Source organism: Natator depressus, chromosome 3 (assembly GCF_965152275.1).
Source record: "Natator depressus isolate rNatDep1 chromosome 3, rNatDep2.hap1, whole genome shotgun sequence".
Taxonomy (NCBI): domain Eukaryota; kingdom Metazoa; phylum Chordata; order Testudines; family Cheloniidae; genus Natator; species Natator depressus.
Window position 1 is genome coordinate 30,901,419 of NC_134236.1, and position 26,406 is coordinate 30,927,824.

At 39.8% G+C, this 26,406-nt stretch overlaps 1 protein-coding gene across 4 annotated transcripts in view; it reads right to left on the bottom strand.

The window, feature by feature from the left end:
• The window catches only part of GREB1 (growth regulating estrogen receptor binding 1), a 154,003-nt gene that overhangs the window by 19,511 nt on the left and 108,086 nt on the right, over positions 1-26,406 (bottom strand). For all 4 annotated transcript variants that reach the window (XM_074947646.1, XM_074947647.1, XM_074947645.1 and 1 more), the window contains exons 13-24: positions 24,997-25,122; positions 24,324-24,521; positions 24,048-24,228; positions 21,487-21,679; positions 19,471-19,607; positions 17,729-18,068; positions 16,164-16,279; positions 15,262-15,461; positions 14,212-14,301; positions 10,331-10,941; positions 2,590-2,692; positions 987-1,145 (exon numbers count right to left, since the gene is read on the bottom strand). In XM_074947646.1, coding sequence (XP_074803747.1) covers positions 987-1,145; positions 2,590-2,692; positions 10,331-10,941; positions 14,212-14,301; positions 15,262-15,461; positions 16,164-16,279; positions 17,729-18,068; positions 19,471-19,607; positions 21,487-21,679; positions 24,048-24,228; positions 24,324-24,521; positions 24,997-25,122 — 2,454 coding nt within the window. The remainder of the gene's footprint in view (positions 1-986; positions 1,146-2,589; positions 2,693-10,330; positions 10,942-14,211; positions 14,302-15,261; positions 15,462-16,163; positions 16,280-17,728; positions 18,069-19,470; positions 19,608-21,486; positions 21,680-24,047; positions 24,229-24,323; positions 24,522-24,996; positions 25,123-26,406) is intronic.

Consider the following 26,406-nt stretch of genomic DNA (forward strand, 5'->3'; position numbering starts at 1 on the left):
TGAAAATCTGGCCCTCTGTGCCTCAGCTCCACATCAGCAACATGGGGACAATGAAATTACCACACAGGTTTCAGGGGGGTAAATTAATTAGCACAAGCATGTACAATCCACAGTTGTTATGTGGGTTGGACCGATAAAAAAGCCTGTCAATTCAATAAAAATAAGAGAGAAGCTTTCACCTCTCACTCACAGCTTTCAGTCCAGCTCAGGTTTGCCAGGACAGGCAGTCGCTATCATGTGATTGATGTCAGAACCAAATGAGGAGTGTGTCCAGTGACACTGTGAAGTGGACTTTCATCTAGTGGGTCCTGAACTGAGACACCACCTCGTTCCACACAGCCCACCAAGCAGCCATCAAATGGATCACTATTTCACTGGACCACATTCAAACTGGTGGCCCACAGTCCAATCCTAACCTTAGCCAGGACAGAACATGTTTTTGGGCCCATTCCCCTAGCAGTGGAACAACCAAAAAAAAAAAAGGCCGGCCAACCAGGAGTGGAGGGAAAAAACCAGCCGAGCGCCACAGCAGTTTGGCACCCCAGAAGTTGGTGCCCGGGCAACTGCCCTGCTTGCCCACTCCTAGAACCAGCCCTGCACACATGTGTAGTCTTATTGAAACATAATGGGACAACTCAAGTGAGTAAATTTACTCAGATACATACGTGCTTATAAGATCAGGGCCTTACTAGTGAAAGGCTACATAGCTTCCATACCACAAAACACTCACGCTGCTCATCCTCATGTGTTGTTCCTTATCTGGCAAACTTTTAATCCTTTTTCAATTTAACGCTCATGTTAAAACTATAAACAATATAGCTCTGTAAATTGTAATTACATATCGACGATATCCTGGCCCCATTGGAATCACGGGGAGTCTTGCCATTTGCTTCAATAGGGCCAGGATTCCATCCATACCGTCTATAGTGGGTGCAAATAAATAAATAAATACATGCATCTCTCTCTGTTATATTTTAAATTCTGACCGTCACTGTTCATATCCTGAAGCCTTGTACAAATCAGACTTGCATCTTCATATTTCGGATCATGAATAGTGTAGTCAAAAGGTATCTTCTTAAATGTCTCCAAATCAGGCCACATGTCTCCTGGCTGGTGATAACATTGATCTGATTCTTCTTGGAGTTCTAGAATAGTAAAAAAAACCAAACCCAAAACATGCAGTTTACAATAAATGGAATGATGTCTACAGTTTTACAGAATGCTTTTTTAAAGAGATGTGTGAAATCAATTGAAAGGTTCAGATGATTGCATAGAAAGATACCCCAACCTAAAGCAAGTCTATGCTATTCATATCATTTAGGAGGTTATTAATTATTATTATTGTACTATTATTTCTTTTACTATTTTAAGGCAACAATATCTGTGAAGCTGTTTTCTGCAGAAAAACTAGTGAACACCTGATCAATTACTCAACATTCCTCACCCCTCAATGCAATTCTGCCAAAACAGAGCAAAAGCACCTGTCAGAAGCCATCTGGAATCATATATGCAGAGATAATAAAAGCACCACAGTAAGGATTTTACTGGTAAAATGGACCAGTCAGCAGGTGTCTCTCCACTGACTTCAATACACTTTGGAGATGGAGTTTTCAGTTAAGGGAATTTGGTTTGTACTCTTCTGCACTAGTAAGGACTCCAAGGTGTTTGGGAGCAGACCCTAAGCTGTTGCACTGTCATAGTTCCACAGAAGTGACTGGAGCTATAATCATTTACACCAGCTGAGGATCTGCTGCTTGGAAACTAGAAGGGAATAGGAAACTCAAGCAGAGCTATTCACACAGGATGAAATTCTTCCCCATGCAGAGGGCTAGCCAGCATACAATGTATGATCCTTTTCGATTCTATGTAAGCACTCAAAACAAGAATTTAAATGAGACTTACGTGAGGCAAAAGCTTTTGTACTGCTTCTCTGCACAGGGGAGAATTTTACCCCCCAGAGAAAAAAAACATCAAATAAATCACTGTAGAAAGTGATTGATCAAAGTAAATAGCAGAGCCTCGGAGACGTCTAGAATTACATCTGGAGAAAGAGGGGAATGAGGAATATGCTGAAAAAACTGGAAGTTGAGAATAGGATCAACTACTGGAAAGCAGGAATGTATGTATGTTCTTTTCTCATTCATATGATGTCTTGTTTACCTAAAATGGATAATATAGTGACAGTATTGCTGAGGGTTATAAATCTGTCAACATTTCCAACTAACCTCCTTTTTTGCATTTGACCAAAAAATAATCATTCGAGGCTTAAAGTCAGTATATTGTTTCTCAGCATGGGATGAACTATTTTTAACATACATAAATGCTGCTGCCAACTTTCTAAGAAAAACAGAGATGTGCTAAGAGGAGGAATGAGCTCTAAATAGAGAGAAATTAGCTAATCACAGGATTCCAAATTAGAAGTTAAAATCCTAAACTACTTAATTTAAGAACTTTAAATGGATTGCAGTAATGTAAATAAACTACAACATGAAGGTGAAAAGCACATGATAAACTCGTCAACAATTGGTCCAATTAACAATGTGATATAAAAAATCCCCAGAAGCAAATGTCTCTTCATCAACAACTTACTAATATTGATTTCTTCCTCATCATAAACATCCACTTCCGTCAGTCTAATCAGCATTCTGGACAAGATACTGAGGAACTGAAGATAGGCTCCCGTTTTTCCTATCTGTAACAAACATAAATCAGAAACTAAACAGATGTTTATCATGAATGCCATTCTTTCATTATTTGGAAACTTGGAATTGTAATGACTACTGTAATCTAATTTAAAAGTAGGTCAAAGTCCAACTCTTAAGTTCTCTTGCATGTACATTCCTATTCCTGTACATTCACAAGTTTATATGGGATGATTAATGACTCATCTTACACAGTAATGCAACTTTTATGCAGGAAATTAACATTCAAAATATACCTTACGTAATACCCTCAGGTTACAGGCATACAAATAAAAAAAAAAACTCACCACAAGCAACTTCTCTCCCCTGAACTATACTCCCTACAATGGGCAGGAAAACACATTTTTAATAAACCAAACAAGTACATTACATGAAAATCTGCCAGGGAAAAGCACAATAACACTAAAGCTTTACCTCATCCCTTCCAAGCCTGTGCATTCATTGATTGACATATTGAGGCAACTTTCTATACTGAAGAATGAGTTGAAACAGGTCCATAGGACGGAGTGCATCGTACCCTCATAGTTTCTCTTTTCAGTTAGATATGATATGCAAAATAATGTAGTATTCCACCTCCCAGGCTAAAAAGGTTATTTTCCCTGTGCTTATGTGATCTGTTATTTAAATTATGTCAGAGATCTAACCCTTTTCTTTTTTTAACCCAGACCAGAGAAGATATAGTTCGTCTCTCCACTATGCAGACATGCATTGCTGTGCTTTTGTACAATTTACTTTTGCACCTGATTTTACAAATGGATGGGCCAATTACTCTCAGGCAGAAGATAGTTTAACCAATGAATTGTCCTATCATCTTGCATTGAACTTTACTGGACACAATGTTACTTAAATAAATAAATAAGCAAGACAGCACCTAAACATGGTAATTGACAAACACTGGGCCCTTGACATTAATGTGGCTCAGGAAGAAATGTCCATCTTGCAGGGATAGAGCAGCTTTCACAAATTCTATTTGCACTTTGCCTTCTTTCTTTGTAATTCAACATTAAAAATTACACTGAAGACAACTTGATAATCATAAAGAGTTGCCTCTTCAGTGCTCAGGCTAACAAATTAATTATAATCCTGATCCTGCTTCTATTGAAACTGTACAGTTTATTTCATGAGGCCTGACAATAAACTGACAGCAGTGCGGATCCTGCTTTCCTGATGTACCCAAGAATCCAGTTGCCATGAAATAACTATACTGGAGATTTGAGGAATGTCAGAAATGTAGGATTGAGTCTAATGAGAGTTGTATTATTTTAAACAGTTTATGGAATAAACGTTCATTTCACTTTACATTTGAAAGAAGGAGGCTTTGAAGCTGAAACAAGACAAAAGTAACATTTGTTCTCTTTAAAGATGCCAAACAGCAAACTGGTACCTGCACTTCCTGCTAAATCAGATTTCTCTCAGAACAGTTGTTAACCTAGGAACTGATCCAAAGGCCATTGAATTCAATGGGAATTTTTTTATTGACTTCAGTGAGTTTTAGATCAGGACCCTACAGCTGAAAGTAATAGCTATATTATAGTGATTACTTGGGTCCATTTATTTGTGAATCAACTAAACAAAAATTTCATATCTTGGAAATGATCCCTCATCTAATATTTCATGCAAATGTATAATTGTGCTTAGTTCCGGAAGAGAATAGTACCTACATCGTCTCCCATGTTTGGGATTACTTCTGTGTGTCTTTATCAGAGCTTTCATTTCATCTGAAGTGACACTTGGATTCCCATTAAGATCATCAGTAATCTGTCAAAATTGGGTGAATTTGACAGAGTCTCAGTTTGAGAATAATTTTATAGACAGTTTGACAGTAATAAGGTGACTCTGTAGCTCAGACATATGCCCCTCATAGCTGAAATAGGCAGGATCTCGTTACCAAGTTCATTTTGATAGAACACAAACTTCCTTAATAGAACAACAGCTTTCCATTCATTAAGGCAACTGTCAGCTCCAGAAAGCAAAATTTTAGAGCTAATGGATTTGCAACATGACCTTCTCAGTAAATGGAGCTGCCCGCAACACTTGTTGCTGATAACTTTAGTTTTTACATCTAGCCCTATCAATCTAAGTAAATAAAATACCAAATGGGGTAACTTTGCCTACAAGAAAGCAGAGGTACTGTATGACTATCAATAACTGCCAAAATGTGGCAGTGCCCAGTGCCTTGTTAGATGAGATGTTTTGGGTTTCATACAATCTTTTATCCACCTTGATGTAGAACACTTACTCTGTTTCTTTTTCTGTCTACACAAAGTAGAAGGAATGCAGTCTGATGCAGACAGAACAGACAAGGTCTTGGAAGAAAAAGGCTCAAGAAGGGAAGAAGCAAAAATCTCAAGCTTTTAGATCATTTATGAAAACTGAGATGTGTGGCACCAGCAATTGTTCACTAGTCTGATTTCTGCTTGACATTTGCCATGATCTGGGGCATGAAAAACTAGGGATACATTTATATTCCAACCTTTTAATCAGAATGCCATGTGACAGTATTTACTACTTATGACGACAATATTTAGGAATGAATCTGAGTTGAGGTTTTCCTTACAAGATGCTCAATGGGGGGAGGATTCAATTTCTGTGTACTAAAGAGACACATTTATAAAGTACAATACCTGCTTAAGGGGAAAGGCAGTCCTGAGATCTTAGCCAGGATATTATTCTTTCCATGGATATCTATGGTAAACTGAAAGCAGGTGGTCCTTCTGTCCAGCAATCAGAGGGTGAGATTCCAGTCAGCAAAATGGTTTAAGTGCTACCATGTTGATTTGTAGAAGAGACATTCCAAGTGCTGTTATAACATGTACCATAATGGGCTCCCCTTTTTCCACTGGTTTCAGACACTGCACAACAGGATGATTGACAGGAATGGCTCTCAGATACCAACTCCTGTGGTACAAGCCATCTGATTGACCACTTTCTTATCATCTCTACTACTAAAAATGTGCTTCCAAATCTTCACATTTGAAAAAATATGGCAAATGGAAAAAACACTTCTATAATTTTTTCTCATCCAGTTTCCGGGTGAGAGAGTTCTGAACAGACCACAGGAGTGGTTCTCAAATTGTGGTCTGTGAAACACTTGTGGTTCACAGAAAACACGCTGATGGTCCACAGATGGTGCTGGCTCTTCTTGTTTCCACCTGTTACGTTGCACTAAAAAACAGCTAATAGATACATTAAATACTTTCCTAATATTACTTTTGCATGTGAGCAAGAAGCTCTAGAAATCTGAGATGTTATCTGTGGGTGGTAGGGCAGGTGGTGTAAGATGTCATGGATGGGAGGTTGCCCTGAAGACAATCTTTCTTTTAGGCTAACAAATTTATTTGAGCATAAGCTTTCGTGAGCTACAGCTCACTTCATCGGATGCATTCCGAAAGCTTATGCTCAAATAAATTTGTTAGTCTCTAAGGTGCCAAAAGTACTCCTTTTCTTTTTGTGAATACAGACTAACATGGCTGCTACTCTGAAACCTTTCTTTTAGGCTGTGGTTCACACAACAAAGCATTTGAGAACCTTGTATCTCAGAGAGTCGTTCACAGGACTTAGACTGCTTCCACACTTATAGAAAGTGCTATTTTCAGAGTACAAAAACACAACAAAGAAACCCAGCAATAGCACCAAACCTCTTGCATGTAATTTGGGAAATAAAAGAAACTTATCTCTTCAAAAAAAACAACACCCCAAATTTCAGTGAATTTGGCGGTCATGGATGGTATTAAATTTGAGCACCCTGGATGATGAATTTATATCCAGAGAACTGGTAAACTTTTTCACAGCCGTGCATATTTATCCATACTGCCCAACCAGTGTCTTAATATTGTTCTAGAGAGCTCACCCCAGGGATGAAGGAGCAATACTATCTCCGTGCTTTATCACTCTTTGCCCTCTGCTAAGACTCCCAACAAGAAAGGTAATTGTTTCAGTGGGTTTCTTAATGTGGACACTTGTCTACTGAAAAATGGACTGAGTCTACCAACTCCTTTCACATGAAAGGAACTCTTGACAATGGACATGAAGATAAACAAAATTTCTAGGGCAAGTTGACTTCTTTCCCTCATTAATTTCCAAAACCATTCCCAGGGGATCTGAAAGGCAGTCAGAGTAGATAATTTCCAATTTACACAAGACTTTATGCTATTAACCTACAAATAAATCTTGAGACCGTCCAACCCAGAATGCTATCCAAGAATGCATTCAAGTGGAATCAAAAGACTATAAATAGCTTGTTGAAAACCCTTTGGGACACAGATAAAATTGAATAAGGACAATCTAGAGGTGCAGGTCACCAACCACAAACCTTGGGAAGAATCCATACTAAGGTCTGACTGTGGCATGTCATAGAAGCATGCAGCCTTCAGGACCACATGCTAGAGGGTCTTCTTACCTCAAAGCTAAAAAAATGGTGCAAAAGGATGTATTAATGAAACAAAACTTCAGTGAGTTTTTTGAGTGCCAAAGGCTGAGAATCTAAGGTGGGTGATGGGTGGGAAACAAGACTTCTTAGAAACCAGAAGGAAGTACCAGGAATAGTACTCTGGAGACCTTTTAAAGTAATGGTCCAGTGGTTCCATAGAATGGGGTGAGTGTTCCAGATTTAGTAGGTTTGGAACTTGAAGCACCTTCTCTCCTTCCTTTTATCCTTAGATTTGTCTTTCTGGATATAAGGCAGTAACTCTAAGAAATGCAGAGGCACCCTGCATTCACTAAGGATTTGGGTTCACCAGATAGGGCGAGAGAATTTCTCCCCATATTTAATTCAAAAGAAGCAAAATAAAAGGCTGCTGGGAAAAATAAGTATTGGAGTTAGCTAATGGCAAGTCTGTTTTGCCCCTTTTATTCCTGTGTATGTATTCAGACCACTGGTTGATGTCCTTACATGCAGTTTTTATCATTAGTTTATTATTGGTATTGTGGTATCACCCAAAGGCTTCAGTGGAGATCGGAGCCTCATACATAGTGCTAGGGGCGTACATATCTTGACTGGAAAGTAACCATATAGAAAACATTTTAGTCAACCTTGGACGTGTTATGTATATGAGGGGAAGGAGGAGAATTCCTGAATGCTAAACATTTCGGCAGTGATACTTATAGTTTTGGTTCACTAGAGTGCTTAATTTTTCTTAAATTGACTTTTTATGTTGTATGGTAAGATAACAACTTTCTAGTGTCTGAAAGGATTGTGTCCACTAATTCAGAGAACTTCCTCCAGCTTAATACTCTGGCTGAATTGTTATTTATACGCTTAGAATGGCATGTCTAATAGCTGATCTCTATCGGCTATTATGAACTCTGGCTTTCTGTGGTTTTAGTCAGTGGGTTAATGTTACAAAAACTAGAAATCTAAGTCTTTGACTTAGTTTGGATTTGTCTCTGAAGAGCTCAGACAAGACATTATGGTGCCAAAATCTTCTACTGATTCCTCTTAATGCAGTAGGTAGCATAACTCCACATATAGTGCAATGGTTATGAAACAAGCCCATGAGCGGAACACACTTCTGGAAAGAAAACTGTTAATTTCTAAAGTGAGACAGGAGCTCACATTTGCTATATGTTTTCTTTCACCTTTCCATTAGAATAGACAACATACTACCGTACATTAAGCCCAAAACAACCAACATACTTTAACTGTTTTGGGGTTTTTTAGAATATATTCCCTTTAGTATGTTTGGGGTTTAGACATTAAATGGAGCTAAGCAGCCCAGCCATGTTCCCCAACATACTAAAATGAGAATATACCCCTAAAAATGAAACATTTAATAAAATGAAACATTTAATTCCTGATTTCCTCCATAAAACATTCAGTATGAAACAGGTGTGTAATCAGGAAGAACTGGTGAGTATGCAATAAATACATGCATGGAGAATATTTTTAGGACCTGATCCAACTCTCATTAAATTCAATTGGAAATTGTAGGTCAGAACCTTTGTTCTGGAGACAGTCAGAGAAGAGATGGAGTTGTAGAACAGACAGTGTTCTTTTGAGGTGAAATTCACCTCTGTGCAGAGGGCCAACCTGAGTCCTATGTACCACTTAATCCCTCAAAATCAGGCTTGCACTCCTGCCCCAAGAAGCAGACAAATGAATAAATAAGCAGACTATATTTTCTGCATATACTTGGCCAATGACACATAGCATATGTGTGTTAAGGGCCAACTTCTGTCCTCAGATGAATACAGGACTCCCATTGACTTTGTTGAGAACCACAAGCATACGTCTTGTGGGCAGAAATCAGTTATCGTACGGCCAAATTAATGCCATAGTAATATGAACTACTACATATGGGTTATTTTGTACCCTTATTGTAGCTTTGGGAACCATAACTTTGAACTTCTTGATTTTTAGGCATGCAAAATTCCAACCAAAATTACATCAATGTATGTTTTTCTTGGATGTGGAAACATACTAGCTATCTGTTGCACAATATATCAGTTTTTACCTTGTCTGTGTTTACCACACATTCATCTCTTTTGAACACTTATTATCTTAATCCACAGCAAACACTGAGAGTTTTGATCATGGAGATGGAGAGCAGTGAAGAGATGTTCTTCAGTGATCCATCTGGTACCCTCTATACATTTATAGCAGCACTTGCAAGTGCCTACATACGCAAATAGATAGAGTCAATTTGTACTCTTATTTACCCCAGTGTGACACCATCTATTTCAATGCATTGCACCTATTAAACTGGGAGCAGAATATGGTCTTTTCTGTACTGAGACCTCTGCAATACACACGTACAGAAGAGTGAGTGGAAGATTGAACTCTGGCTTTCTCCGGTTTTAGTCAGTGGATGAATGTTACAAAAACTGGAAATCTAAGTCTTTGCCTTAGTTTGGATTTATTTCTAATTTCTGAAGGCTGTATGCAATATTCTCTCTGTGGCTATGGTGTTTCCCCCATGCCTGGCACGTTGCATAAAACTTCAGTGGAACATCAGAACATTTAGTATCTAGTATGTGCATTGAATTGAAGAGACATCATGCTCATAGCCGCATGCTAAATAGTCTTCGGGCACTTAAGAGGAAAAAGGCTCCCTGAGGTCTTTACCTACTTCCAAGTGTCCTTACAAAGTCATTTGAAAACCTGGGCCAGAAGTTCAGCTGTCTCTGTTGAAGTGGATCAGTCCCTCTTGTATTTGCAACAACTTCTATTTCTCTGCAAACCATGATGGAAGTGGCTGAATCTGCCAATTTCACACCCTAATCAGCTTGACCATAAGAAACTGACCCTGTGTGGCTATTCAAACTTTATTTAAAATGTAACTCCTATTAGTCTGTAACAAGCTGCAAGGGACAGCGTGGTGTGTAAAATGTATTTTCAAAGAAAAAAAGACCATCATTTCCTTAAAACACAACACTAATTGTATAAAGATTGACAACAAAAAAAGATATCACTACAACTTAATTGTCCTTGCCTCAAGTTAACAGTGAGGAGAGGAAGATTGTTTAACTGAGGTGGATACAGAAATAAAAACATAGAAGAGAGGTTATTTTTCACCAGTGAAAAAAATCAATTAGGTATGAATAATAATCTCATTAACCTAGCGCTTAATGAGATGAAGACAAAATTAATCAAAATAAAACAATAATAATACCCTATTCTTATTACACACCTGAGGTGGCCCACTCAGCAGCAGCCTCCTTGGGTGAAAGGTGTCCATTCTGCCCTCATTTCTATTATTGTAGTCCATATGGATTGGCTTGGGAACTGTCCACTGGCGATAGTATAGAGACTGTTCCGTGCAGGTCATCATTTTACTCATGACAGGGCGGAAAGAACTCGCCCACATCACAGAATGATAAGGCAAGAGGGAAGAGGACTTGGGAAGTCCGCTGCTGTCAGTAGAAGTAATAATGTCATACACCAGCTTAGGCAGGAAAACAATGGGGGGCTGTTTTGATGCTTTAGTCATGGAGCACTGAGATGTCTGCATGATGGAGTTGTGAGTAGGTGCAGAGGAAGAGGAAGAAGAGGAGAAAGGTGATGATGATGAGTTGATGGAAATTTGGGCACTTTTTATGTTCTGTTTTGAATCCAGCTGTTCAGCTACAACTGGCAAGTGCTTGCTGATCACCGTTTGCGCCCCCTTTTCTACCTTCTGCCTTTGCCTTTCACAGTTCTGTGTGTTCTCTTCAGTACTGCTGCTTAGGACTAGGTGGGGTGACTTTGCTATGTCTCCTGGTGTTGCTAAAGGAGGAGATGATTCCATGCAGAATGCTGCACCTAAAAACAAAATCTGTATTTCAACATGGGGTAATGTGATTCTTCAGCAACTACCTTGAACCACAACATTTCTATTACACTTTTCATTGTCAAACCACAGTAAACAATATATAATGCAGACATCAAAAGCTGTGAGTCCAGGCCTGCTCCTGTTGGGCCAAATTGTGTTCACCTAACTCACACAGGTAGCCTTATTGAAACTAACGGGAGTATTTGTGTGAATAAGCCCATGCGAATTTGGAATACTAAAATCCATGGCAAAGTTCCCACTGATTTCAGCACTGAGCCTTATGGTTGTTAAATTTTCCATTTCTTCGAGAAATGTTTAAAAAAAATTTTTTTTTTTAATTTATTTGTCACAGGTTATTTCCCCCGCCATACACACAGCTATAACAGTTTTAATGTAGGCATGATTTTGATCCTAAATGTTCTACCGGAATCCCATTAACATTACACTTATCAGCCTCCTGGAAGGTGAGGCCCTGATCCTAAGAGTTGCTGAGCCCTGCAACTCTCAAAGATTTCAAAAGGGAGGTGCAAATGATCAGCATTTCTCAGATCAGCCTTTCAAAATAGCCAGTTTGCCGAGGCACTGATCTCCATAGCACTTATTGGACTCTCCCCGCAAGCAACAAAAAAAAAAGAAAAGAAAAAAGTGATTGTCAGCACTGATATAAACAAACAATCTCATAAAGTCAAGTAGACTTCAACCATCTAATTCAGGGCATGCACCAATTTCCAAGAAAACTGTTACACAATTCACACTACAAAACCAGAGTTCCCATAAACCCACTGCCTAGATGCCCATGACATCATGCAGGAACTCCACAGATTATGCCTACCAAAGATAGATGCAATCTCCATGAGACATGGATCAACAAAGTTGGGGAGTGTTCACAATAAAATTCACAGATCATGCTCCCTTACACCAGACCCTACTCCACAACACCCTCTGTCATGACTAGATATGGGGGACCTGCTAAGTGTGAACTCCATAGTTTCTGGGAGATCCAAAAGTGATGTGCAATAGTTACATACTGTGGTTCCTTTCTTGACTTTCTATTTTTCCACAAACACATATGAGGGATGCTCACTTGCTTTGTCACCATGAAACAGGAAGAGACAGCCCAACTGCATACTCCAAAGCAGCCAATATCAGAATAACAACAATGGTAAAAATGTCACCAACAACGTGAATACTTTTTGGACTCAGTACTACTGTGACAACATGCCAAAGACCCATATCCACGTGCAAGAACTGGCCAAAGAGATTTTCTTTAGCAAACAGATTCAGGCCAACAAAGCCACAAGTGTCATCCTAGGGCAGCGCAGAAGAGATCAGCAGCCTGACTTTGAAGAACAGTATACATGTCAAAAAGTAAAAACATTCGGGGGGGGGGGGGGGGGCTTATCCAAACCTTTTGGTGCTTTTCCATTTGTAATGGCAACTGTGCCTTGTGGCAAAAGAATTCACAGTCAGAACACTCATAGCTGTGGTGTGAACAATAATTATTTGGAAATAACTTGGAACATTTAAGTTTACAGCTAATGCAACATAACATGTTTTGTGATGCTCCATGAAATTGTGACCCTCCACATAAACATTTATGTATTTTTACTGAAGTATGATACAATGCATATTGCACATTTTTGTTCTGTTCCATTAGTCTCTGCCCATAAAAAAAATCATCATACAAATTTATATTTTTTAGTACCTCCTGACATTGCTTCAAAAACTTTTACTTTTGGGGGAATTCTGCACAACTGCACACATGCCAAATTCATGTTCCCCCACAGCGTTTTTTCTCGCCACAGAATACTGTAAAACATTCTGCCAGGGAGCCACTGCAATTACACCTTTCGCCCACCAGGGGCTGTTGTGGCATCACAACAGAGGGCAGACAGCTCATGAGCCAGAATAGCCAGCCACAGGGAGGTTGAGAGCAGAGGCTGATTTTCTCACAGCGACATACCTGGGGTTCAGAAGAGCTATTGGGAGGGACAGACTAGGGTAGGGGCACAAGAGCTAGTGGGCTGACAGCATTGAGCCAGGGACCAAATGGGAGTGGGCTGCTGCTGTAGGGACACATGTGGACTGCGGGAAGCAGGGTGCAGGGAAAGACAGGGACAGGACAGATATGCCTGAATGAATGGGAAAGGCTAGGGGTCAGCCAGGGTCTGCATGGGAGATGGTCCCCAACTCCCTAACAATCCCTTTCCCCACCCCCACCCCTGCAAAAAAAACCCTGTTCCATACTTCTCCCACTCACATCCAACAACCCTCCAGGTTCACTCCCAGACTGCCAGAAATTAATTCCCTTTCCCTCAGCTCCTCCATTACCCCTGACTCCCCCAAGCCTTTGCACTGTTTCTGAGTGGCATGGGAAATACATTTCTGTACTATAGTTTAAATTAATTATGACTCAAAGTTCTGTATTAATATGCCTAGTAAGGAATCTATTTTCAAAAAACATTTCCTGAATCTTATTTTGTCTGTATGGTTACAAACACACTTTCTGACAGGTATTTTGAAATAAATTACCAAAATAATTGAAACTGGCATGATTATATTGACAAATAAATTATGCAGAATTTCAAAATATTGTGTGCAGAATTTTTAATATTTTTGTTGCAGAATTCCCCAGAAGTAAAACTTTGATGGTCTGTTCTTAAACCAATTTTCAGATTAGGAAGAAATAATACATATTCAACGTACAGGGCAAAGTATTGACAAAACACAAACATTTCTAAAAGAAACACTCTACACTCTAAAATTTGTGAGCACACATTCTAGTGCCCTCCCAAAAAGTTCATGAACATTTTTTCAGGCAAAATTTAGGAAGGTCCTTTGAAAATACAGAGGCAGGTCCTCAGCTGGTGTGAGTTGTCATGAGTCCACTGATTTCAAACGGAGCTCTGACAATTTGCATCAGCTGAGGATCTGCATCTTGGTACCTGTCATAAAAATATTAAAGAACATTTCTGTTGATACGGTACTATTGTATAATACAGTGACCCCACTCAGAGATCTATACAATGGCCTATGCATTCATGGATCAAGCATGAGGCAATCTCTTTATTTTTGATCTCAGAAGTACGATTCTTGAAAGCTCAGATTTTTTTTTTAATTTAATTGTTAGCAAGTTCATTAAAACAGGTTTTGCCAAAAACCTAATGATTTGTGTCTTTCATTCTTCATTTGCCAGGCTAAATGAATTGCTGCTTTTACATCCTAAATACCACTTGAGAAAGATTATCATAAAGTCTTACTTGAAGCTTTTGAAGAGAGAGATGAAGATGCAGAGTCATGGGAGTGTGATCTCTCTCTTTTGACAGGACTTCTCTTTTCTGAAGTGGAGCCTGTTTCATGAGAAGAGGGAGGATGGAGGAGAATTAAAATTCTAAAGACCAATTCTCGGCTATGACCAAAGTGCATAAAGTGAAGGGATGCTGGGCAAAAGTGGCTTAAAACTTATCTAGGTGCCTGGATTCAGGTGCTGTTCTGAGTGTGGCCATTCTTCCTAGGCTATGGTAGAGCAGCCTAAGGGCTGTTCTAACTTTGGCTGAGTTGCAACAGCCTCTGAGAGTCAAAAATGCAGCCAAGAGCTGGCATAGTGCAGAGGTATCTCGGCCCCATTCCCTCTTTGCTAGTCATGCCTCCTCTTCTTTGCTATCCCAGCAGCATGGAGGATGTGTGACACAGTAGCCCCTATGTTGGTACTACCAGGTGACCATCCTTAAAATGGGATGCGAAACCAGCTTCAGGATCAGACTGTACCTTTCCCTTTGATAACAATATAATTTCATCTCCCTCTCAAAGCTGCTGGTCACAGTACATCTTTCTGTTAATTTTGGCCCCTATTCTGCCACCCTTATTCAGCTGAGCAGTCCCTTCAATGTGACTTTGAGCAATCACTTATCCTCTCTGTGCTTCAGTGCTCCCATCTGTAAAATGGGTAAAATAATAACTTTTCAAGGGTTCTGAAGTTCAACTAATTAATGTTAATAAAATTCTTTGCATTCCTCAGCTGTAAGACACAATATATAGTAAGTACAATTAACATTATTTGATAAGTTTAATTCCAAAAGTACACAAACCATCACTGTAAATTCAAATAATGTCTCCCAGTGTTTTACAGCACCCTGTGCTACTAATCGCTGTATTCTCATGTATTTACTGTTCCCTTCCTTTTGACAGTTTGCTTTGCACTCTTAAAGGCTAATGTACATCCCACTAGCTGAAATTTATGGTATTAGTATTTAATACAATTGCTGTTTGAATACATTTTAAGAGAACTGGCACTACACAGGTTCATTTACCTTCTGTCACTATTTCTTCATCTTCATTATCAGTACTGCTCAGTTTCTCTGGATCACTCTCCAACACATCATTCACGACCACCTTCTCCATGTGGATTTCAGAGCTAACAAAGTATGCTGCCAAGCCAAGCTCTTGCTCCAAGGCTGTCCTTACTAAGCAAGAGGAATTTATTAAACGTAGGTCACAATATCTCAGTGATCTGGAATGAAACCAAAAGATACTATGAAAACTTAATGTATTCCACACCTTTATTTCTTTTGCAAACACAATCAATGAGGAATTTTGTTATTGCCTACTTAACTGATGTGTGAGATAGAACAAAATGATATGAAGTGGTCACTGTCTTTCAGTAAATTCAGCACTATATTGTTTCATTATTATTATTTGAAGCAGTATAATCTAATGCATTAGGCATAAATTTAGGAGACAGATTCTTCAGAGTTCTAATTCTGGCTCTGACACTTACTTTCTCTCTACTCTAGGGATGTCACTTAACCTCTTTGGACTAATTCATAAGCAGGCGCAACACCGATGTTAATGGGAGTTGCACCTACCTACATCAAGGGTTAGTGGGATCTTTTTGTGTCTTGGTTTCCTCATCTATAAAACAGGAATAATTGGGAATGGTATGAAAATGAAAGACCGCACCCCACAGCTCAGCCTCACAATCATTACCACCATCCTACTACACCAGAAATGTTCCACTTTTTTGATACAGAAACTACCAAAAATCATCCTGTCATTCAAATTTCACCAGCCTTTGCACCCGCAAAGGATTATGGGACACAGCAGGTCACAGAATGATTTTTCAGCCATTTGAAGGGTGCAGAGAAAAACGAAGTTGTGAACCATTGGGAATGAACAAATGTCATGGAAATATTTGTCAGTATTTCCTTCCTACCTTGGCAAGGCTTCCCCTTGAGGATCCATTCCACTAAATATTAATATGCAAGGCAGACCTTCTAATTCCAAATAGGTCTGTGGCCTCCACTCCACATCTTCAATTTTCTGCCATATCTGTCACAGAATATAAAAACATTGGTGGGCATATTTATATGCCACAATTAAGAATGAAGAAACTAATGATTTATTGTCTATTGTATGGACCTAATTCTGCAGATATTTCACAAGAGAAATCATTGCAGGATCAGGCCCTAAATTGAAAGGTCCTGAGTTGCAAAATGGTTTTATCTTCTTTCAGAAGTTTTATATCAATAATAAACGGCCCCATAATATGACTATATTTCAGAACTCTAATGAATTGTTACCATAAGTGGCTAAATATAGATCCAAATGCTCCTCCAGGAAACATGAGAAACCACTGTGAAGATGTATAGCTTGATCTTCAAAGACAGAAAGCAGAGTTACTCACTCTAAAGGTTTTCCTTTGTTGGTCCAGTCTTCTAACCACAGCTGTCAGTTTCCCTTTGATAATCATGCCCATTGGATGATACCTTTATTCACACTGATTAGTACCTAGTCAATGAGATTTCTTGATGAGTAAGGTACTACTCAGCGGGAGCAAGGGTATTACTATCTGGTCCTTATTTATTCATTAAGCACCAACAGTATATGCAGTGCTGCACAAGACACCTAAGACAACATGGCATGTGATTCTGAATTCACTTATATCAGCTTTACAGTATGGAGTTATTCCTGATTTATAGCAGAATGAGTTCAAAATCAGGCCCTCTTCCTCAGCTTGGTTGAGCTAAGTAGATAAACAACATGAATCAGACTCAGAATGTAAGAACAGTCCTAACTTAGAGAATACACATATTTTTGTTTTAATATGTGGTGATAGCATTTGTACTCAGTGGGGTAGTGTCTGTGGACTTCAACTTGTGTTATGCTTGAGGTCAGACTATGTGATTATAGTGGTCCTTTCTCGCCTTAAAAATCTATTAATCTATTATTTCCAGCATTTTCATCACAAAAGGTCCAGAAAACATTAGGCACCATGCTTGGAAAACCTGGACCAATTGGAAACCTGTAGGTAGGTGTACTGATTCAAAGCCTTTATGCGTGGTAGGCTGTGCAATTCAATTCCAGACTGGTCACTGAGGTTTGCTCACAAGGGGAAACCTCACTGCTCTGGTAAAGGTTTTTCCAAACCAAAAGTAGTTTTCATTTTCACTTGGTCTTTTACCACCACTCTGATTCATTGATGCCCCAGTCCAGTGCAATGAAGCTGATTGGGGCTGAAGCTGTTGGTGGTTGGGAGTTCTAATCACGTTTGTAAAGGCCCTCCTGTGCAGCCATCAGAAGCTGGCTATAGGAATGACAGATGGATGTGTCTGATAGATAGGAGTCAGGCTCTTTAGGGAATTTTAATTTTGCTGGGAAATAGCCATCTCCATCACTAACATCCAAATCTCATGCCAATAAAACTTTTATATCACCACCCACCACTGAAAGCACTGCTCCTCAGAGATTCTTTTCAGGCAATGTCATTCTGCAAGTTACCTTTAGTTGCTCCACAAAGTGCTTCCCTATGGTGATTCCAGAATTAGGATTTCCCAAGATGATTTCAAAATTATCTGTGAGGGATAGTCTTTCCCTTACGTGATAAAGTCGTTCATATGCCACAGCAGCCAATGGAATGCAAGGAATTCTTAACACCACCATGAAGCCATGACCACTGGGGCATTGCCTTGAAGAGTTTATAAGGTTTTGGGTGATTTCCAGAGTTTCAACTGAGGTGTAATTCTTCATCTGAGACAGACCACTTACTGCCATCATAGCTGCAGAGTAATGCTGTACAAGGACAAATGTCCTTATCACTGCACTGTGTAATCTGGGAAATCTGAAATAAATTGTGAAGCATTAGAATCCTAGAATTAAAGTGAGAATGCTACCCTTGTAAAAATTATTAAAACTCAAAATTGAATCCAGGTGTAAAATCATGCCCAATACACAGGAGAATCGCATTGACCCACTGCTAATCTGCGGATCCTGTAATTCCAAGACCAATAGTGCAATCTCTCCATTTCTCAGTATGTAATAGCTAAGTGGGGTGGTGAAGTTATATTATCTCATGTTATTATTAAGACTTCATCACATTTGCAAAACGTACTACTGGATATTTGCTAGAGTACTATGTATTAATCAAAACTAAAATGCACTTGTCATATAAATGAACAAAGTACTCCTCATAGTGCATTATCCCTGCTTTTTACTCACATTTACTCATGAAAGATCTGACTCAACTACTACTAAAATCAATAGAAAGAGCTGGATTGAGCCCTAATACAAACAGTCATTAGTACAATTTTGCAAAGTTCTGCTTTCTCAATCTTTTATTCCTTGCACACCCTAACACCTCCAAGGAGTCCTACTGGACTTTTGTGCATGCAAAAAATATACCTAAATAACAACTGCTATATACTTGGAGTAACTAATCTGACTCCCTCCACATGGAGCAAATCAACTAGGTGACATCATTTTTTCAAGCTCTGATGATGTTCTATAGCATTCTCCCTAACTGAGTCTTTCATTGATTTAACCCCATGAGCCAAAGTGAAATCTCACCTGCTCTTTGTGGTCTGACTAAAATATTTACAAATGTTATATGTTAAAATCAGGTTTTTGATAGCCAGCCAAATTCAGAATGGAATCACACTCCCAATATTGACTGATTAACACCTGAAAGCATAGAAATTATATTGCAACTCAGAATGCAAACTCCTGATGGTTACAACGCAGGCGTTTAAACCCACGACTTTTGACCATTAAGGCAGTTGTACTATATTTCAGATATTCCCATACATTTTGGTCTGTTAGTTCACACATAAAACTAATTAAGCTAATGAAGTTAGTTACTGTAAGAGCAGGGAAGCAGTCAAAAAATATTGGCTGGGGGTTAGTTAATTTCTAACATTTCACTTTGAACACAAGATTTGCTTGTAATATTATTTCTGTAGTGCCTATAGGCCCCAACCAAGACCCGGGTCTCACTGTGCTAGAAGGCGTGCACATAGCAAGAGAGTGCCCCTGTCCTGAATAGCTTCCTGTCTAAATAACGACAACTGACAAAGGGTAGAAGCAGAAAAGGAGGCAAAGAGAGGTAACGTGATTTGCCCTAGGACGCACAACGGGTCGGTCTCAAGGTCGGCCCAGGTCTCCTGACTTGCAGCCCAGTATCTCACCCATTGGACCATGCTACCTCTCAAATTTCATAATGCTTTAAACCAAAGAATGTACTGTACCTTTTTCCTAAAGCCATGACCATAGCTTCAAAGGAGCTGTCATATCGAAGCAACGGAAGGCTGTGTCCAGAAAGGGTAGATTCAATGAATTCTGACAACCCAAAATATTTCTTGTTTTCATGGTATAGATCTATTCCCTAAAGTAAATAAGGCAACAGGCAATTTAAGGATAAAAACTTATATATAAATTATAAATAATTCATCAATCTACCATCACCTACATATAGACATTCTTTATATCTCGTGTACACACACACAAAAATCCACATACATACACACACACATTCATACTTACAATAGGTCATTCTCAGAAGGTTTAAATTGGTGTCATTCCAATGACTTCAGTGAAGCTTACTTACAATTAACTCAAGCTGAGGATCTGGGTAGATTTATATGTATTTTTATCTTGCACACAATAGAAAGACTGCACAGTTCTGAACTACTTGACACATCATCTTTCCACACATCAGTAAAAGTATAAGCCAAAAAGAAAAAAGCCTGGAGAAAAAAATCTTGAAAAAAATGTCAGAAAAACAGCTAGGGAACTTTTCTGATAGTTAGTATAATGCACTCTCACTGGTCCACCTTGCACACACGAACCGCATTCTGGTTATTCCCATGTAGAGAATATGAATGAAGCCTAAGATAGAGGTATCAAAAGCATGGAAAACCACAGTGAGATGTATACATGAGAGGAAATGCAATGATCTCTTGGCAAGGTGAAGATTTAATAAAAAAAACTTTTAGGAGCCTCCTGCTTTCTCAGAATTAAAAAACAATGAAGATTAGAACCTATGATTGTAAGTACCACTTTGTAAGAAGCAGGCAGATGCATTCAGTGGAGGGAGCAGTCATGGTCTTTGCAGCTTCCTCTGAGCACTCAGGATCACACACTCCCAATATTATAATCCACTTATTATTGTTAACAAATATTTGCATAAAGTTTATGGATGCTTAATACAGCTGACAGTTACAACAGTTCTGTCCTAAATAGACTAGGCATCAGAATGACACTGTAGGACTTCTTCCACCCAATAAGGTATTGAAGCCCTCCAGAGAGAAAGGCATGGCCCAGAGACCTGGATGATGACATTAATACTCATGGAGATGGAACAAAATGCTCCTCAGGATCCAGTCAGCAAAGAAACACCTTCATGTCTTTTAGGCATAGGCAAGTGAGGTATGAAAATGTGACATACCTTAGTGGTGTGAGTAGCTCACCAAAAAAGAGTGGGGGTGGGGAAGAAAATTTGGATCACTACAAAAAGCACAGGCCCCTTCCCCCCATTCTCAGTAGCTAAGGATCCAACGCCACATACATTTACAGTTACCAGATGTCCTGAGTGGTTTTATTGAAACTGGAGGCTTCAACAAATTTCATCGGATTCCTAGGACATCTGGTCACCTCAGGGTCATCTGTCTGCCATAGCTGTGCCATTCTGCAATGCAGCATAGCAATGCCACACATGCCATTTCAGGAAGCTTACCCTGTTCTGTCCTGCCAACCACCTCTCATTGGGAGCAGATAGAAATAGGTTTCCCCTGAGAGGAGGAAAGAAAAAGGGCCAGACAGTAGGGGAAGGATATCAAGGGCTCTTCTTTAAGCAGCTCCTGAACCAGTGCTTCTCTTCAGGCTGCTCCTTCCATGAGCCATCAAAAACTGTGGTGGAGGGTAAGGAGACTGGGAGGGGAGAAACAGTGAGGTGAGGACTGGAAGGGGACAGACTGTATGGAAGAGAAAAGGCATGGGGGATAGACTGAAAAGGGACTGATAGATATTGGGGAAAGGAAGGGGAGAAATGGAAAGAAGGTAAGTGGCAGACGGGGAACAAAAAAGGGGAAGAGATGGAAGACACATCTATAGACTGAATGAGGAAGAGGAGAGAGAGGAGTGACGCAGACATCATTATTCATCATTTCGCTTACAAAAACACGTGGTCTCCAGTGTTTTTCAGAACATGTAAATGTAAAATAGCTACTGAATGAACCCAAAATCCTGAAAACATCCCATCTTACATTGCTATATGACGAAGGCCAGTGGATTTCATTGTACGGGCTGATGTGAGTATGCTGTGTCTGCAGAGCATAGGGGAAGGAAGTCACATGGAGTGTCAAAATGTTTGGAGCTTCTTTCACCTCTCTGCAGTTCAACAATCTATCAACGAGTCCCACAGATGGTTCCGCCTGAGGATAAAGGCTGTGAACAGCGCTGCAAAAAGAAATGCCAAACTCTCCAAAGTGATTTGTATAAATGTACACTTGTGACAAATTCATGCACGTCATCATCTCAAACCTGGACACAAAAGCACAGTGAACCACCCACAAGAAATTTGGGACTGGATTCTTTGGCCTTACTCTGCTCTCTTTGCACACCACTCCAGTGACACAAAGGAAGGGGGAAGCAAACTTCATATCTCCTCAGCTGGAAACTCCCTGGCACGGTGGATTACACTGCAGGCTAGGGGATGTGATCGCAGACTTCCCTCAGCCCCCAGTGTACTGCACGAGGAGATTGAGAAGGGGCTGGCACCACAGCAATTGCCAACAGCCATATGGTCCTCTGGGGACTGTAGTCAGGTGCCGTCCTCTTTATAACAGCCCTTAATGTGTTTAAAGACCTTGAAAACCTATCAGGTCCCACCTAGTCTCCTTTTCTCAAGGCTAAACATGTGAAGTTTTTTTAACCTTTCCTCAGAATCCAGGTTTTCTAAACTTTTAATTATCTTTTGTCCAAATCTTTTGTCCACATCTTTCTCAAGTGTGGCACCCAAAACTGGACACAATGCTCCATCTGAGGCCTCACCAGTGCTGAGTACAGCAGGACAGTTACTTCCTATGTCTTATATACGACACTCCTGTTATATGCCCAAGAGTGGTATTTGCCCTTTTTGCGACTGCTTCACATTGTTGACTCATATTCAATTTGTGATTCACTATAAACCTCCAGTTCCTTTTCAGCAGTACTACTGCCTACCCAGTTATTCCCAATTTGATTTTTCCTTCTTAAGTGAAGTACTTTGCACTTGCTTTTATTAAATTTCATTCTGATGATTTCAGACCAATTTTCCAATTTGTCAAGATCATTTTGAATTCTAAACCTGCCCTGGTAAGTGCTTGCAACCCCTCCCAGCTTGGTGTCATCTGAAAATTTCATAAGCATCCTCTCCACTCCATTATCTAAGTCATTCATCAAAATATTGACTAGTACTGGACTCAGGACAGACCTCTGGGAAACCCCACTATATAGGTCCTCCCAATTTGACAGCAAATCATTGATAACTGTTCTTTGAGTATAGTTTTTCAACAACTTGCACATCAACCTTACAGTAATTTTATCTAGGCCCATTTCCCTAGTTTACCTATAAGAATGTCATGTGGGATTCTCAAAAGCCTTACTAAAATTAAGATATATCAAGTCTACAGCTTCCCCCCATCCACTAAGCCAGTAACCCTGTCAACAAATACATGGGAGGTGTCGATAAAACAGAACAAATGTGACAACCATATAATGTCACCAGAAGACCGTTCTGTGATGCATTTGTTCTTGACAAATCCATATTGGCTCTTACTTATGACCCTATTATCCTCTAGGTGCATACAAATTGCTTGTTTAATAATTTGCTCCAGTATCTTTCCAGGTATCAACATTAGACTGACTGGTCTATAATTCCCAGGATCACCTTTGTTCCCCCTTTTAAAGGTAAGTGCTATGTTTTCCTTCCTCTAGTCCTCTGGGATCTCACCCATCCTCCAATAAATTATGATTGGTATAATAAGCTGGTAGGGAAACTGAATTTCACTTTTGTGAAAAATTTCAATGTTTTGGAAAAATGTTCATCCCGAATCAGGACAAACTGTCAAAACCTTGACATTCCTTCCAGAAGTGAAATGCCTTCTTTTTTATTTTAGAAACACCGACACATTCCTGCAGTAAGAGCATTTTGGTGTTTCTCAAATGCAGTATGCCCCCTGATTCTCAAGGCCCCCCTCCAGGCATGTTGCTGAAGAGATGGGAGCCCGGGTTCCCCCAAGAGCTGGGGGTGTGGGTGGGTGACCTGGCAGAAACCACAGAACATTTTGATTTTGACAAAATTGGCATTTTTCAACTGAAAAAAACATGCCATCAGAAAAGTTTCCAACTTGCTCTAGCAATAAGCAGCTAGCACATCATACCAACTGCCCAGCCACTGTGGAGTTTCTGCAGCACTGCAGCAGAGGGGCATTTGAAGGAGAGATGTGAAGGTGGATATTGTGGTGCCTTTGCACATATTTACACAGAGCTCCTCCAATACATAAGGGATAGCCTGAAAGAATGCATGAAGGTACTTGTGGGAAAATGTAACTGATGGACAATGAAGGCTAGCATTGATGGCTCAATAAAGCATAAGAGATAATAGGCAGGGTGCACCAAGGGCCTTAAAAGGAAGCGTTTATGTTTGATGCATAGAAAGGGGAAGCCAGTGGAGGGATGCATACAGGGGGGTGACATAGATGAAGCAATGATCCAAGAATACAAACAATAACAATAATTAATAATAATCTCTCTAAAAATGGCGTAAGAATGAAGCTGTTCTTACCTCACAAGATCCCAGTGTGCATGATCATGGATTAGTACAAACAGTGTATGTGGATTCTGCATAGAGTTTTGCAAAAAGACTTTAAATTTAGTCTGGGCCTCGGCATCCAGCTTCACAACATACTGTTCCATCCTCTGCTTTGTAAGCTGCTCCTTTTCTAAGCCAAGTTCTAATAAAACACCTAAAGAAATGGAACAGGGGTCAGTCCTTCCAAACCCAAATGCAGTTAACAATTTCCTGTACATATATAAAATAAAGCTAGCTAATAATGAGCACCTGAATGCCAGAGGTGAAACAGTGTCTGCTGATAGGTGACTTCAGATGGAGGAACACAAATCAGAAAATCAACTTTCTCAAAGGAACCCAAATCAAGATTTTGAGTGCTGGAGTCAGCAATTGAGCAAACGTGAGACAGCAATTTCTGAGCCACCGCTAGCTGGAATGGACGAATCTGATGCTGTTCAACATTATAACCTGGAAAGAGGGAAAAATCTGTTCAGCTGAATGACTGCAGCCTAATCTTATACAAACTCTCCCTAAAGTCTGGCAATCTTTGAAGTAGTTTTCTTATTGAGTTAGGACTCTGCTTTCATGAAAGCTAAAGGGGCATCCAAGAAACCTTTGTGAAATTGGGTATTTGCATAATTGTGGACCATCCTCTTTTAACCCTGTGAATCTCAAACTCCTCAGGGCTGAAGCTCAGCTGCTGCAGTTTAAGGTCCAGACCTTAAGGTCCAGAAACTAGGAGATCCACAGGAAGGAAGTGGAACTTCCATCCATGCAAACCTGGAGGACCAAAGCAAGACGAGTTTCTATTAACCTGAGTTTGGGACTCTGCAAAGGGATACGGCTCTGCCCACATGGATCCAACCGCAGGATCAGGGCCTTAGTTTGTCTTGAAGGAGAGACACTCTGCTCTGCTACATCTTCAGACACCTTCATTACTTACTTGTGCACACAGCTGCTCCAGTTATATCCAATGCTGTTGGCTTATTCACTGAAGTAGAAAGAGATGAAGACCTCTGGCCTTGGTTTTCTTGATAAAACTTGTCCAGCAGAATCTCAATGTCACCATCTACCACATTGAAAGGACAGTGGATATTAGTATCCATGGTACACAATTAAACTCTTCTCTGAATGGTTCCCATAGTCATAACAGAACCAAACCAACACCCAGGGCAAAGAAACTATGGGCCAGTTTCTCCTCTCACTTGTATCATTGTAAATCAGGACTAACCTCATTGAAGTCAATGGAATTACACCAATAGAAAATGGATGTAAGAGACAAGAGAACCAGGCCCTATGTTAATGGAACCCAGGTCAATTATATATCTGTATCATCCCACAGGAAAGGGATAGGCAGGTCCCAACCATAGTGTAAGGGATAAGTTTAAAAATAAAAGAATGTCATTAGATAAGATTCCCTGCAAAGCACAAGACTTAATACAATGTTAAATTTAAAAAATCAGACAATCCCTAGCTCTTTTATACAGTGTTTTTCATCTGAAGCTATGAATGTGCTTAACAAAGGGTGTCAGTATCATTAAACCCACTTTACAGATGGGGAAACTGAGGCAGGGAGTGGTGAAGTGACTTGTCCAAGGTTATCCAGCAGCACAACTGGAAATAGAACCCAGGTCTTAAAAGTCCCAGCCTAGAGCTTTATCCATAATCCATCCTTCCTCCCTATTTAGGCAGTGTAGCCAACTGGATAGAGAGTCATAGTAAACTAAAAAATGGAATACTCATAAACGAGGGAGCACAAGAGAAGTAAGGTTGTATACTCAATCTTAACTCTGCCATCTTGGATTTATGTCTTAAAATATGGTCTCTTTTTATATCATTGTAATTTATTTGTTAAATAAAATAAAATATAATGCAAACCTGAATTGCTTATAAAAACTTACTTTTAGTTCAGTCACTGCAGACTTAGTTTGATTTCTAAATCCCAGTAAGTGATGTTTACAAAACAAGTTCTGCAGCCCATGTAAGCCTGCAATATGGGCTTCTCTAGCTATGCATAATGCAGAAAACAGACACATATTTTACTGAATAGTGCCACTGTATATCATGGTATATCCAGCCACATAAGGATCCTCCTTACAACCTGTTCGGTCTTGTTGAAAGATATACAGAACACAGCGTTAGCACTGAGTGCTCAGTTTGCTCAGCACTTGTGCAGAGACACATCAGTACACCCGGAGTGAACTGAGCAGGGTCAGGCTCTAGATTCTTAACTGCAATCTAGTGAGTGAACATGATGTGCATGGCTGCTATTCGGAGGATTTTCAGTTACTCTTACTGCCCAAGGAAAAGAAGCACCTGAGTGCTTGTGAGAGTCATTCTTAATAGAAAATGG